This window comes from Cebus imitator, unplaced genomic scaffold (genome assembly GCF_001604975.1).
Source record: "Cebus imitator isolate Cc_AM_T3 unplaced genomic scaffold, Cebus_imitator-1.0 Scaffold83, whole genome shotgun sequence".
In the NCBI taxonomy this organism is placed as follows: Eukaryota; Metazoa; Chordata; class Mammalia; order Primates; family Cebidae; genus Cebus; species Cebus imitator.
Window position 1 is genome coordinate 4,263,156 of NW_016107398.1, and position 13,084 is coordinate 4,276,239.

General features: G+C 40.2%; 2 protein-coding genes across 2 annotated transcripts in view; one reads left to right on the top strand and one right to left on the bottom strand.

Annotated features, from left to right (window-relative positions):
- Positions 1 to 8,784, bottom strand: part of KCNH5 (potassium voltage-gated channel subfamily H member 5) — a 368,902-nt gene extending 360,118 nt beyond the window's left edge. Inside the window, exon 1 of the mRNA XM_017533951.2 lies at positions 8,429 to 8,784. Coding sequence (XP_017389440.1) covers positions 8,429 to 8,501 — 73 coding nt within the window. The 5' untranslated portion in view covers positions 8,502 to 8,784. The remainder of the gene's footprint in view (positions 1 to 8,428) is intronic.
- LOC119472052 (translation initiation factor IF-2-like) lies at positions 8,669 to 10,336 on the top strand. The gene is made up of 3 exons (XM_037740469.1): positions 8,669 to 8,746; positions 8,854 to 9,635; positions 10,156 to 10,336. Exons 1-2 carry the CDS (start codon positions 8,669 to 8,671, stop codon positions 9,583 to 9,585), a joined length of 810 nt encoding a protein of 269 aa, XP_037596397.1. The 3' UTR covers positions 9,586 to 9,635; positions 10,156 to 10,336.
- Positions 10,337 to 13,084: the final 2,748 nt, after the last annotated feature.

A 13,084-nucleotide genomic window follows, 5' to 3' on the forward strand; every position in this document is an offset into this window, starting at 1 on the left:
GCCTGCAGCACAGAGAAGATAAAATTTAAATTATGGCAGAAGACAAACTCTCCCTGAAAGGTAGGATGGAAATGTAAGAAAGAAACTTGAAGGGAGAACTTGTGTGACTATTCCTTCAGGAAGGAAAAGTAGCAGAGCAAGGAAGAGAAGAACAAAAAGGGAACCCAGTAGAAAGGGCAGGAGAGCGTGTAAACTCATGACAGCTAAAGATGAATGGCAGAGAGGGTAAGCGAGTATAACTGCAAACCCTGCAAAGCCAGAAAAAATATGGACCAACAAAAGATCTTAAGATTTACAAGAAGAATGCACACTTTTAATTTTCTAGGAATTTTTCAGCATTACAGAGTAGAGAGAAATTAGTTGAAAAGTGCCACAGAAGGAAATGGTGACTAAGAATTTAAAATATCAACTATAGATAGTGCATTCAAATATTTAAACAACTAAATGATAATAACAACTAATGGTATGATATCATGCTTATTATATGCCAGGCACTGTCCTCTGTACTTATATGTATTGCCTAACTTAATCCTCACTCTAACCCCATAAACTAGGTACTATTATTACTGTATTTTGTAGATAAGGAAACTAGGTACATCTAAGTTAAGTCATCGAGCTAGTAAGTATCAGAGCCATGACTCTAATGCAGGCCTCTAGAATCTAGTAAATATGCACACTGCTCTACACAGAAAAACAGGAGAAATGTTGTTTTTGTCCTTGTGTTCATTATGAATCCCAGTGCTAGATCCATGCCTAGCACATAGTAGGTATTCAATAAAATTTTGTCACATTAATGGATAACTAACTAGAAAGGGCATGAGAGCCAAGCAAAAGGATCAGCGTTGTATTTAGGAGTCTTTATTCTGAGACTCTTTAATCCCCATTGTAGAACCCCTCTATTTTTTTCAATGCTATAATTATATAAAAATAAACTCATTGTGTTTTCATTTGCCCTCAAATTTAATAAATAAATAAATTAAAAATGCCAGGAGACCAAAAAGGGCTTAGAGAAAAGATCAGGAGAAAGGTTAACTTTTCCCCTTAATCCAAGTGAGTTGTTGAATTTTTAGATTTTTAAATATGGCAAGCTGAAGCTGGCCCTGCAGTCTCTAAAAATCTAAAACTCATTTCCTCTTCTGCTGGATACTGCACAGGGCTATAAGCTGCTCCCCAAGGCAAAACTCATTTAGAAGGTACTTTAGCAGGCTAGGATTGATTCCCAGAGATAAAACTCACCATCAATAACTCCTAACTGCAAAGTTGTTAAAATAATTTAGTTAGAATCTACAAATTTTTAAGCAGTTCTTTCTGGTATAAAAGAGTCCAGCTTTCAAGCTCTTGATGATTAAAATTAAAATGGTAGACATATTTCAGCTGTACCTCAATTTGGAATAGGAAATGAGCAAGGGATCCATTTCATATTCCTTTCTCATCCTCTCAAAACACCGCCTGATTTGCCCTATGCAGTGTGGTTTCTGTTTTCAGATCTATGCATTGATTAACTAAATAGTTTTAACTATGTAATTACTTATTCATGCTCACTTAATAGATTTAATCAGCATTGGCTTGGGGAAAAAATTCATCATGGTCTTGGTTACTTTAGGAGACTAAAATCAAAAAAAAGCATTTATTCAACGAATACTTACTGCTGTGTGCCCTGCACAGCGGAGGACAGAATTGTCTTTTTAAGGTATGATCCATATCCTCAAGGAGCTTAGTTCACATACCAAAATTTTCATGACTTCCCAATTATATGTCCTTACATCTACAAACTGTTATGATTGTGCACATAAGCTCGGACCTCAAATTGCATCTCTTTTGAGGTGCACATGAGTTTGTACTCAATAGTTATATTTTTGTAATGGGATCAGACCCAAAAGGAAAGAGAAATCTATTTGCAATAACATTTCAAATAGCTTTCTAGCCACACTTTCTTTCTAAATTACTGTGCTCATTAATTTTCTTCTTTTTCCTTTTGGCAACTTAATATATCACAAAACTACTATCTAGAATGTATATAAAACATGTCTCTTTACTAGGCAATAATATCCACATATAACCAAATATTAAAATGATGTCTAAAATACACACTGATTTATGTGACAATAGTTACTACTGCCTCCATTTGATCAACTATATTTGAAGACCCAGCCTTTCTAATATACAACTTCTATATAAAATATTTAAATGATTCTTTTTAATCATCTTTAAATGACGAAAAAAGTTGTGTCATATATTATTCAGCTATTTAGTGAAAAATGCTTAGGAATTTTTTAAATTCTGCTTTGCTATTGGTAAAAGAACCTGTTTTATAAATGACCATTTCTAGAACACATCAACACTACTTTCTTTGACCTCAATTTCCACAACCATAATTGCCACTGGTTTTGGATTGTGATTTCTTATTCATGTTTATCTGATTCACAACACATCTCTTTTATTTATAAAAGTACTTTAAGGCATATTTCAATTTTTCCCATTAAAACCAATTTTGTGTGGAACATTTCAAAGCATCTCTTGATACATGGTTTCTAATCCTACCGAAAAAAAAAAAAAGAATTGCCTTAAACCAAAATTCAGATTTACCTACTAACAAGAAAGAAAAGCTCTTAAAACAGTCTATCCTCAATCCTGTGGTTTTTGGAGTTTAATAATTTGAAGAACTTTAAAAATAATATTTAATAATTTTAAATAATTTAGGTTTATATTTTATTTTTAAAATTTGGGTAAAAACAAAATGCTAGAATCACATAACATCCAGAGGAAGAAGCTACAAATTTGTAAGCTATCTTTTGATAAAATTAAAGCACTGTTATGAACTGATTCTACTTCACCAATTCAATATAAATTATATAAAGATGTCTCATAGAGAAAAACTCTGTTGACGTGGGAAATATGTAGTCTCCTGAGTATGAAGCACTATGAAGTTGAGCATGAAGTTTCTGCAAGACTTTATATTTCATATGCTGTATGTATACGAAATGCTAAAATTGTATATTACAATAAAATTTTGCTTATGTACTAAAGAAAATATTCTATTAGTCTAAAATGTATTTAGATCCATTTATTTACAGAAACAATTTTTATTAGTATCACATTCGTGTTGTTATAAAATGTTGATCACTATCAACTAAAAAATTTTAATAATTAATATAATATCTTTTTTTCATTTAACTTTCCTGCATGTCTTATATTTTAGATATTTTCTTCTAAGAGGACCAACTAACTACATTGACTCCCTCTCAGCCAAATTTGGGGGCGTTAGCAAGTTGCGGGAAGTGGGAGGAGAGAGAACAGAAAAAGAGAAAAATATTAACTTGGTTCACCTGTGACAGAACCCAGAGTGACCTCTTGTGGTAAATACTAACTACAGTACTTTGGCAAACAATATCACCTTTTCCTGGGCTACACTCTGAAGAATGCAGAGGCATTGTTCCACCAAGCTAAGAAACTTGGCTGTGACTCACAAGGAAAGAAAAAGATAAACACTGACTAAACCAATGGGTTTCTTTAGGAAATCTACTCCGTCGCCATACATTAAAATAATCATAGCTACTCCCTTCTATTAAAAATAATGTTTATATGGTCCTTTTAGTAGGTCGGTTACAAGGTGGCTAGGTAAATGGATTTCTTACACATCCTACTTCTGGAATCAAGCAAAAGACAGATGAAAAGGGGAAGACAACAGTATCTTGAAACAAGCAGCCCTCTATCAGCAATGTGCTGCATTCATTATATAACACAGTGTGGGAATCTAAGGCAAGGGACAATCTTGTGGCTTATTTATAAATACAATTTAGGAAGTGGTCAGTATAATTTCAACCTCTTTGATATTTTAAATGTTAAAGAGGTACATTATAAGACCTGAGTAACCAATGCTTCAATAACACTGTGTGGTTTTATCAATGTTTCCTGAAGAGTGTCTTAGATGTTAAAGAAAGCCTTTCAAGAAAAAATGTCAATAACTTTTTAACAACAACAACCAAAATAAAGTCCATTTGTTTTTCATCATTTCTTTTAAATTGGCTAATTTTAAAAGTTATTATTCCTTTTTTGTCCTGTATATAGATCACTAGTTCGGTTTCCTCTCTTACAGGCTTCTTTTAAGACCTCAGCTTGTACAAATGTCAATTACAGCATGAAAAATATTTTTGAGTTTTCTACAAGTAAGAGATAGTTCAGTATTTAAAAACGTGCTTGTGCAACCTAGCCATCTCAAGCAGAATGAAAAATTGAGGATATTGAGCTTCTCCTTCTCAAAAGGTAAGTGGTTCATAAAATACTACCTTCTCTATTTTCTTCTTTCCTGAACTCCTTTTTTCCCCAAAAAGAAAAACACTTCTCGTTTTCCACAAAACTGAAATAAACTTCCAATTTTTCATAATGCTTAAAATATTAAATAACAATAATTTCTAGGTAAGGGATATTAATTTGTAGTTATAATTTTTCAAAATAGCAATCCAGTTTACTGTCACTCAAATGAATCATTTCTGCCTGCTTGTTAAGGAATTGAAGACAGCATATGAGTAAAATGTGCTGCCCAAAGACAAAATCAGGTTGAAGGACTTTGAAATATTTTTTGTCTTTTGAATCTAAATTTTAACCTAAAAGTCCTAAAAACAGTTACTTTCTTCCAGATACTTAACCTCTACCCACAAGTTTACTGCTCCCTAGAGCCCAGTTTAGATTAATAGTTTGCATAAATAATTGAAATTTAAATAAAGGAAGGTATCCTAATAATGTTGTAGATACAAATCTAGTCTGTAAGCCCTTGGGGCAAGGGCCTTCTAGGAGATATTGCTCAGATGTAATGAACTCACCACACAGTCCTCAAACCTTCCTTACTAACGGCTTATTTTGATTGTACTAGCCAAAAATTTGTCTGAACAGTCCTATAGCATTTATATTTTAACCTTTACAACTTCTTAGAATAATAACACTGTTTATTTACTAGAACCACATGCTAAGAATTATTATAATTCCTTTTGTCTAGAAATGATCTTATATCTTAAAACTAAAAAGAGGAATTCCTTGCTTCTTTTGAGATTTGGCTATAAAATGTGTGTGTATCCATCCTACTCAGCAGCCCTTATTATTTATTTTATAGACTTCGAATCACCAGTAACAACTTGTAATGCTCACTCACAACAGACTGAGTCACCTAAATAAGGAAAATAAAAATCTAATCTCAAGAACTGTGACATAATAGTAAATAGGTTATAGTGGCTACTCTGGAGCACAGAATACAATGCTGTTATTCTGGGAAACTGCATCTAAAGAGTTTGGGGCTTTATTAGGAAATCCTTGGGTATAAAAGTGATATTCAAATATGCCACACTTCTTGCTCTTTTGTTCTACATCATCAAAAAGTGTTCTGGGAAATTTGTAACTGGCTGAGATTTCAATTCATTAGTGATATCCATGGACAAATAAATGCCTGACATTTTCTCTTTGTGTCCATTTCCCTCTCATGTCCCATAATCTCTCTCTCCCCCAACCCACCCTTTCTCTCTGCTCTGTGTTTTGTTTCCACATCTGTGTTTTGCTCCTTGTGTGCAAGAGAGAGAAAAAGAGTTTGCTTCCTCTGTGTCTGTAGGGTGGTGGACACACTTTACAGACAAATCTCAAAACAGGAGAAGTAGGAAATTCCTCTTTTCAGTTTTCTGGATGGATATCTGACCATCTGAGTGTTTACCTATGTGCCTGTGTATTATCTGTGTATCTCTCAATACGTATTTCTATGTTTAGCTGATTCTTACTATAAGGTCTGATCTTTTCATAAGAAGAAAATGACATTGAATCAGAAAGAGCTTTTCTTGGGGTTCAGATAAAAAGACAATGTCAGCCTCTGTTTCTTCAATTGTTAAATAGATTGGGAGCGCTGGCTTCTATTCTTTCTCTTCCTACTAAAGCTCTGCCAACACTTCACTTTCAATGTTGTTAAGTTAGGGAATAATGAAACCTTCAAAGTGACAAACCTGATCCATCTGTGAGAATCCTGAAGGGAATTTTCTATTAGTCTCAATTAAACAATTTCTCACGATAAATTTTTCTATTTCTCTTCCAAATCATATAGAAATGACAACTGCAGGATATTCCCCCATGAATGTATAGACAATTTAATACCACAATTCTCAATTTCTGAGGTTCTTCCTATAAAAAGGTACTGAGACGTTTCAGCACTTATCACATACACCTGTTTATATACTTACTACAAATATCTAACACACTTCAAACAGTTCAGGGTCTTTGAGCAGTGGTATTCAAAGTGACCCGACAGCAATTAGAGGTGGCATGTAAATGCCAGAACAGGTAAATTTTCATTTGCACTTAGTTTAATCCAGGAAAGAAACATTTAACCAATGAAACAATTATGAACATGAAATGCAAAAAGATAAAATATTACTTTGAGTGGTAGATATAAAATGGAGGCAACAGAAACAGACATTTCTAAGCCACCTAAGATAAAGCTTCATTTCCTAATATATCTACAATTTGTAAAAATTCAAAAAACTATCTCATAGTTTCACAGCATATATAAGAAGCTTCAACCAAAGTTGCTTTATTAAGTTTAGTCAAGGGATTCTCATGCTCTTTCTCCTTATCAAGCAGAGCAATCGTAAGCCTGGAGATTTGATTTTTTAAGGCCTTCTCTGAAAAGTCCTCTCATAGACCAAACTGCGTGGAATTGAAATAACCCAAGAGGATGAGAAAGCTGAAATAAGACATATACTTAACTAATTCCAATAACCCTTACATTTCTCCCAAACTGTTTTAAGAGTAACATCCTCTTGTATTACAGGCTTAGTATAATATTAATACAAGAAGGTAATGTAGAAGTATAAAAATTCCCTACCATTATGAATTGATATAACTCAAAAATATTACAGATATTTAAAAGAGTACTAAGCCAGACCCTATTAGCTATTTTTTCCAACCCAAATACGACACAACTGCTTTAGACTTGTATTGTTTCAGGCATTGGCCAAAATGAAGAAATAAAGTTTAAAACCTCAAATTAAAAACAAATACCAAGTCAGATATTTAGGGGAAATACTTTGAGACACTTAAATACGGTTAGTCTCAAAATGAGGAGAAATATTTGCAAGCATAGTCTTAAAAGGAGATTCTAATCTAAGAATTCATATAATCTAATCTACCATTTAGGTCAGGATGGTTTATTTAATCATTTGTTATCACTTCAGTGTGCCTCTGTCTTTCTGTGTGCCTCCAGCTAGGCAGGGAGACTCTTAAGAAGACGGGATGTGTATTAATTAGTTTCTTAATCCCAAGAAACCAGAGTGTCTGTGGTATAAGGCACCCAAATAAATATTGTTTCATTGAATGAATAAACAAGGTACTGTGGAACTGCATAGAGTATTTCCACTGCTTTGTTGCAAGCTCTACTCTACTCCATATACAGAAATGTCTTTCTCATTATTCTCCAAGCAAGAGATCTCAAAATAACAGCCTCTGAAGGAAAAACTTTAAAAGATATTCAACATATCTTACTTATGAATTTTATAATTATACAAAAGAATTAAAAACAAGTAGAAAATGCATATTTCAGTAAGATGCAAAGTTTATAAGGTCTTAAAATGTGGAAATGTATAACCATTCCCATCCTGAATATCTTGTAGGAAATGAATGTATAAATGGATGGTATTTTAAAGACACATTAAGGCAAGAAAGCATTAACGTCAGAAGCAAGGTAAGATCGCATCTTTTTGAATTTTTTTCTAATTGCATTAAAAGCACAACAGCTACTGCTTCACTTCTATGTTTCTAGTGTTTAAGTCAAACGAAATATATAGACCAATACACAATGAAAAACATAGCAAGAAGAAACTTTAAACACCAATTTGTCCACAGTAATTGCCTTCCCATCTTTCAGTCACTGAACTCTCTTTTTCAGGTTCCACCCCAACTACTCTTCCCAGTACAAAGCACCTTTCCCCGTGCCCATGAGGGCCAAAAGCCTTTCCAGAGATTTAAATCTCGTTAAGTAGCCACTTTTGCAGCCATTCCCAACTTGAGGGAAACCTTTCCACTGAGATTAACTCAGAATTTGGTCAGTCCCTGCTGCCCACTTTGGGAAAAAATGTGGGAGAAAGAAGAACAAGAAAAATAAAAGCAAAACTCAACTGTATGCTCCAGATGTACCTACTACACCCTATCCAACCCCTTTCTTTCCTCCAGTTCTGGGCTCTGGACAGGTGGGAGGGGGTGAGTCAGGATGCAACTAACTTTCCTCCACCACCTCATTGCCACCCCCACCCCCCAAATCCAGCCCAACTGGTAACTGAAACCACCAAGTAAGGCTGCCTGCATCCCCCTCCCCCCTTGGGAGAGGCATGGGATGGGGAGGACGGGGGGCGCGTGTGGGCGGGATGGAGGTGGGGGTGTTCTGAACTACAACTCTCCTTACCACTGGAGCGCCTGACGATGTTCTCCAAAAATGTGTTCTGCGGTGCCACCAGCCCTCTCTTGCCCCCCGGCATCCTGGGTGTGTAGAGCAGCGGCCAGGATCCGCGGCGGGGGAGGGGGGGATGCAGGAAGAGAAGGTGGAGGAAGAGGAGGAAAAGGTGGAAGAGAAGACTGAGCCGAAAGAAGAGGGGGCGCGGCGGCGGCAACGGGGTCCCCTGACTGTGTCTCCAGCCCGACCCGGATGAGCAGCTCTGGGGAGGAGGACCAGGCAGTTCATGGTAGTAGCGCTCCCCCGGCCGCCGCTGCCCAGACTGTGGCGGTGCCGCACACGGGGCTCGGGAACTGCAGGCTCCGCGGGGCACAGTGCGCCTGCGCCGCCCCCGCTGTCGCTGTCCCGCCGGTGCTGATGCTGAGGCTGCTGCTGAGGCTGCTACCGCGGCGGCAGGCGCCCGGGCGCGGGCTCCGCATCTCTCCCCCTGCCCCGCGCCCCGGGGCCGTGGGAGCACAAGAGCAAACTCAAGCCCCCACTCCCCCAGGAGCCCCTCAGCTCACACCGAGACCCCTTTCGTTTCCCGCGCCTTCGTCTCCGGGTCTCCTCGCCCACCCCCTCGCGCAGCGAGCTCCCCCTCGCGCAGCGAGCTCCCCGCCGCCCAGCGCAGCCCAACTTCTGCCGGGCTGTGCGCCTGGCGGTTGCTCCTCTCCCCGGAGATCGAGGCGAGCGCTCGCGGTCCACTCGGGCCCGAGGAGTGGGAAAGGCGGGTGCCCGAGAGAGCGGTGGCCAGTCGGAGGCTCACATCTCAGCGTCTCCCGCTCGGGTCCGGGGCCGGGCTGCTGGCGCGGACGCTGCTACCGGGGCGGAGGTGCGGACCGGCTCGCGCTCCAGCCAAGGCTGAGAGCCGGGCAGGGACTGGCTGGTCGGCGCGCGGGGACGCAGAGCAGCCACCTGACGCTGCTACCGCCCCCCTCCGGGCTCCGGCGCCCGAAACCTTCCTGAACACTGGCGCTTTCCGCACCGCCCTACCCCACCCCCGGAGCGGAGCGCGGGCTCGGGAGTCCGAGCGCGCGGCAGGCTCCCGGAATGGCCCCGGCGACCCAGGCCGGGCTGGGCGTGTTGGGGGAGCGGGCGGCCGCCCGGGGAGCTTCCTTCAGGACCGCTGAGCGCAGGAGGCGAGCCGCGAGCCCGCCACCGCTGCAAAGTTCTGGGGAAGGTTGCACTTGATGCGAAGAGTAGGGGGAGAGGGTGAATAATTCCCACCCGAGAGACGGGGAGTGAGGCGGGCAGCGTTAGCGATGGAGAAACGGTAGGGGCTGCGGGGGCGAAGATGCGCCAGGGTGAGGCAGGGCAGGAATCGCCTCTAACAACTCCTCCTCCCCTCCAAATCCCAGGTGTTGAGAATGGACAGGAGTGGAACCGTTACAAACAGTCCAAAAGCCTGAATGTGCCACGGAGAAAGGAAAATGGCATAAGTGCGAAGCGGGCAGAGAGAGATGGAAAGGAAAGAGGAGCCCACGCCGAGGCACCTCCTTTGATCTAAGGCAGTGGTTTTCAGAGTGGCCCGGAGTGGCAGCATCCGCATCTGCACCGCCTAAGAACTTGTTTAAAATGCAAATTATTGGATTCTACCCCAGAGTTAGGGAACCAGGAACTCTGAGGATTGGGTTGACCCATCTGTTTTAACAAGCCCTCCAGGTAAATACGATAAGTGTAAGGCGTCCTCTCTTCTCCAGGGGCTGCACCTGGGCCTGTCAAGAAAGGACGATTGTGTAAACAGGGTCAAAGAGAGGGGGACCAGAAGGGCACCGCCCCGGAGTCAGCGGTTGGTGGTGGAGCGAAGTCTTGAGTGCTGAAGGCGAAAGAATATTTGGATGGCTGCGTCCCCTTTTGCTGGGGTCACAACGTGCTAGAGGAGAGGTAACTGCATTAGAAATTATCAGATTACCAGAAGCAGGGGGAATCCCCAGGCAGGGGTCCGAGTACACATCTCAGCACCTGTCCTTTTTTGGAACCCTCTAGATTACCAATCACTGACCTCAAAACTGACCTCAAGACAAGACCTAACACTCTCTCACTGCCTCTTTCTTTCTCTCTCCCCCTCTCTCTCTCTTCCCCCCCTCCTGCTCTCTCTCTCTCTCCTTTCTCCTCTTTCTCTTCTCTCTCTCCTCTCTTCTCTTTCCCTCTCTGAAATTTTCAGAGCCCAGGCAGCTGAGCAAACCCAGAAGGTTGACACAAGGCAATTTTATTCCGCTAAAAATATTTATGCAGAAAGAACAAGAGACTCCGTGGAATACCACTAGGCTATTCTAGCTTTCCACAGGAAGCACTGCTGGCATGGAGCTTATCCCCTTACAGTTAAAATGTCTAAATACATCAGGTGTGTTTAGTTCAATAACAAGCGACTCAGGTGCAGACTGAATCTGTAGTGAGCTTGCCACAACAGCACTCAGAGATATGGCCAGGTTACAACTCCCTCCTTGCAGTTGGTAGGAAAAACTGAAACCGCCATCACCACAGCAACCTTAAACATATAATTGAGTTTCCCACTCGATCGAGTCTTTTGTGACCTGTGTTCAAATGATCCTAATCAGCTATTTATTGGCTGGGTTGGTGAATAGGCAGGCTTATTTTTTAAGCATGTATAATTCATTGCTATTCTAGACTTCCATCATGCTATAATAATTCCATCATCATCATTAACAGAGCATATTTCAAATCTATATGTTCTTTTGCATATCATCAGCTGCCCACATCTCACCTATGGGTATTGATTTCAAATCTCAGCTTCTCAGCGTTTCCCATCTAGTATATATATATATATATATATATATATATATATATATATATATATCCTTGTTCCTAATGATTCCTCTGTGGGTGTATTAGCTCACATTTCCCAAAGAGGAAATTCTTTTGGACTCCATTAAGACACAGTCACAAAATTACTGGTAGAACTTCCTTGTTTCCATCTGCAGATTTGATTAAAATGACATTCATCCTTTCTTGTTTCTAACAACTCCATAACATTATAACGTTTGCATTATTTTAATGATCATAAAAATGTGGCAGTTAAGAAGTGTCAAAAGGCTGCATACTTAATCTTCTAGTTTAAGTTTTTATTTTATAAAGGAAGAAACCAAGACCCCCAAAAAAATGAAGTATCCTGTCCCAGATGACACAATGCTTTAGAACGGCCTGCACTGAAACTAGAATCAGGTCTCCTCACCCTGTAGCCAGAGCTCCTTGTAAATAATAGAAAATAACCTAATCTTAGGCTACTGTGGTAACAACAAGCAACATAAAGGATCTCTACTGCCATCACTGATTTTGCAGCCCATGAGAATAGAAACCCCTGGCAACCGTTGAGAACTGATTGGGAACTTGCAACTGTTCCTAACCAAAATAGAGTCAAAGAAAATCAAGTGGCAGCATCATATAGACTGACTGGCCCTAAGGAAGGTGCTGGCCAATTTCAACAGGGTGGTAATACAGCATTTTAAAAGAGTGTTGCAGACTCCATATATTGTGAACAAACTACAAGATTTAACAGATGAAAGAGACAGGAATTAGAAAGCTTCAATGTCCCACAAAGAAAGGGCTTCATTTTGTTTTATTGCCAAAATTCCATTTCAAAACAGAATCATTTTCTTCTGTCCTTCCGGGTATGGTAATTAGAGAGACGTTGTCTGTGATCACCAAGAATTCCAGTCCCCAGAAGTGTCCACTGACTCCTAAGTCACAGCAGAATGAAAGCTGGCTGAATGAACTGCAGGTGTGTTCCAGTCTAACCGAAACCAATATAAACATGAAGCTTAGAAAACTGATGTTGGAAGTGATGATTTGGAATTACTACTGGTTCACTGAAGGACTTTTTTATCAAATACCCCTCCTCCGAAGATTTTTAAAATACGGTTTACTTAACAGTAGCTGTAATTATATGTAAATTTTCAGAAAATGCATTAGAAATAGGTTCAGTTTGACACTTATTCTTTGATCCCCTATGTGCAAATGATCCAACCACTACTTTCTCGGGAAATTTTTCTCCTAATTCCTACTTTCCGTTTCTGAGCAAACCCCAGTACAGATCCAAGTTACAATCTGTAGATGCTAAATGGGTGGCTGTGATGGAGGAATGGGAAGAAGAAAAAAAGGAAAGGGGCAAAAGTGATTCCCTATCATGGATGGCCTCCAGGGTTGGCCTCACTAGAGCAGTATCACTCCATTCCATTTTTTCCTCCCCAAGCCTCGCTACCTGCCTTTCCCCAAAGCCCTATCCCAGCTCTAGCAGTGAAGCATACAAACATTACTAAATTCCTCTGCATGCACCAAGTCCCACATTTACACCTATATCTTCTACCTTTTCTCCTATCTGCTGCCCCCACACAGGACCTAAATTGAGAGAAAGCAGATTAGAGACTCAATGCAGGGACTCTGGACCCAGACTACCTGGAATTTAATCTCGCCTCCCTCACTTACTAGCTATATGACCCAGGCCAGGTTATTTAACCACAACTTCCCTTGTTGTAAAATGGGGATAATCATTACCTATTTAATAGTGCTGATACAGAGTGCTAATAGTTACTATTTGAAAGCCACTGCAGACAATATCTGACAGGTAATAAGCACTATGTAAGTGTTTGAAAGTAAGTACATGAGCCTTTT

Coding starts and splice junctions, on each gene's coding strand:
- LOC119472052 (XM_037740469.1), top strand. CDS start 8,669: ATGAGCAGCTCTGGGGAGGAGGACCAGGCAGTTCATGGTAGTAGCGCT. Junction 8,747..8,853: donor CCGCTGCCCAGACTGTGGCG/GTGCCGCACACG, acceptor GCTGCTGCTGAG/GCTGCTACCGCGGCGGCAGG.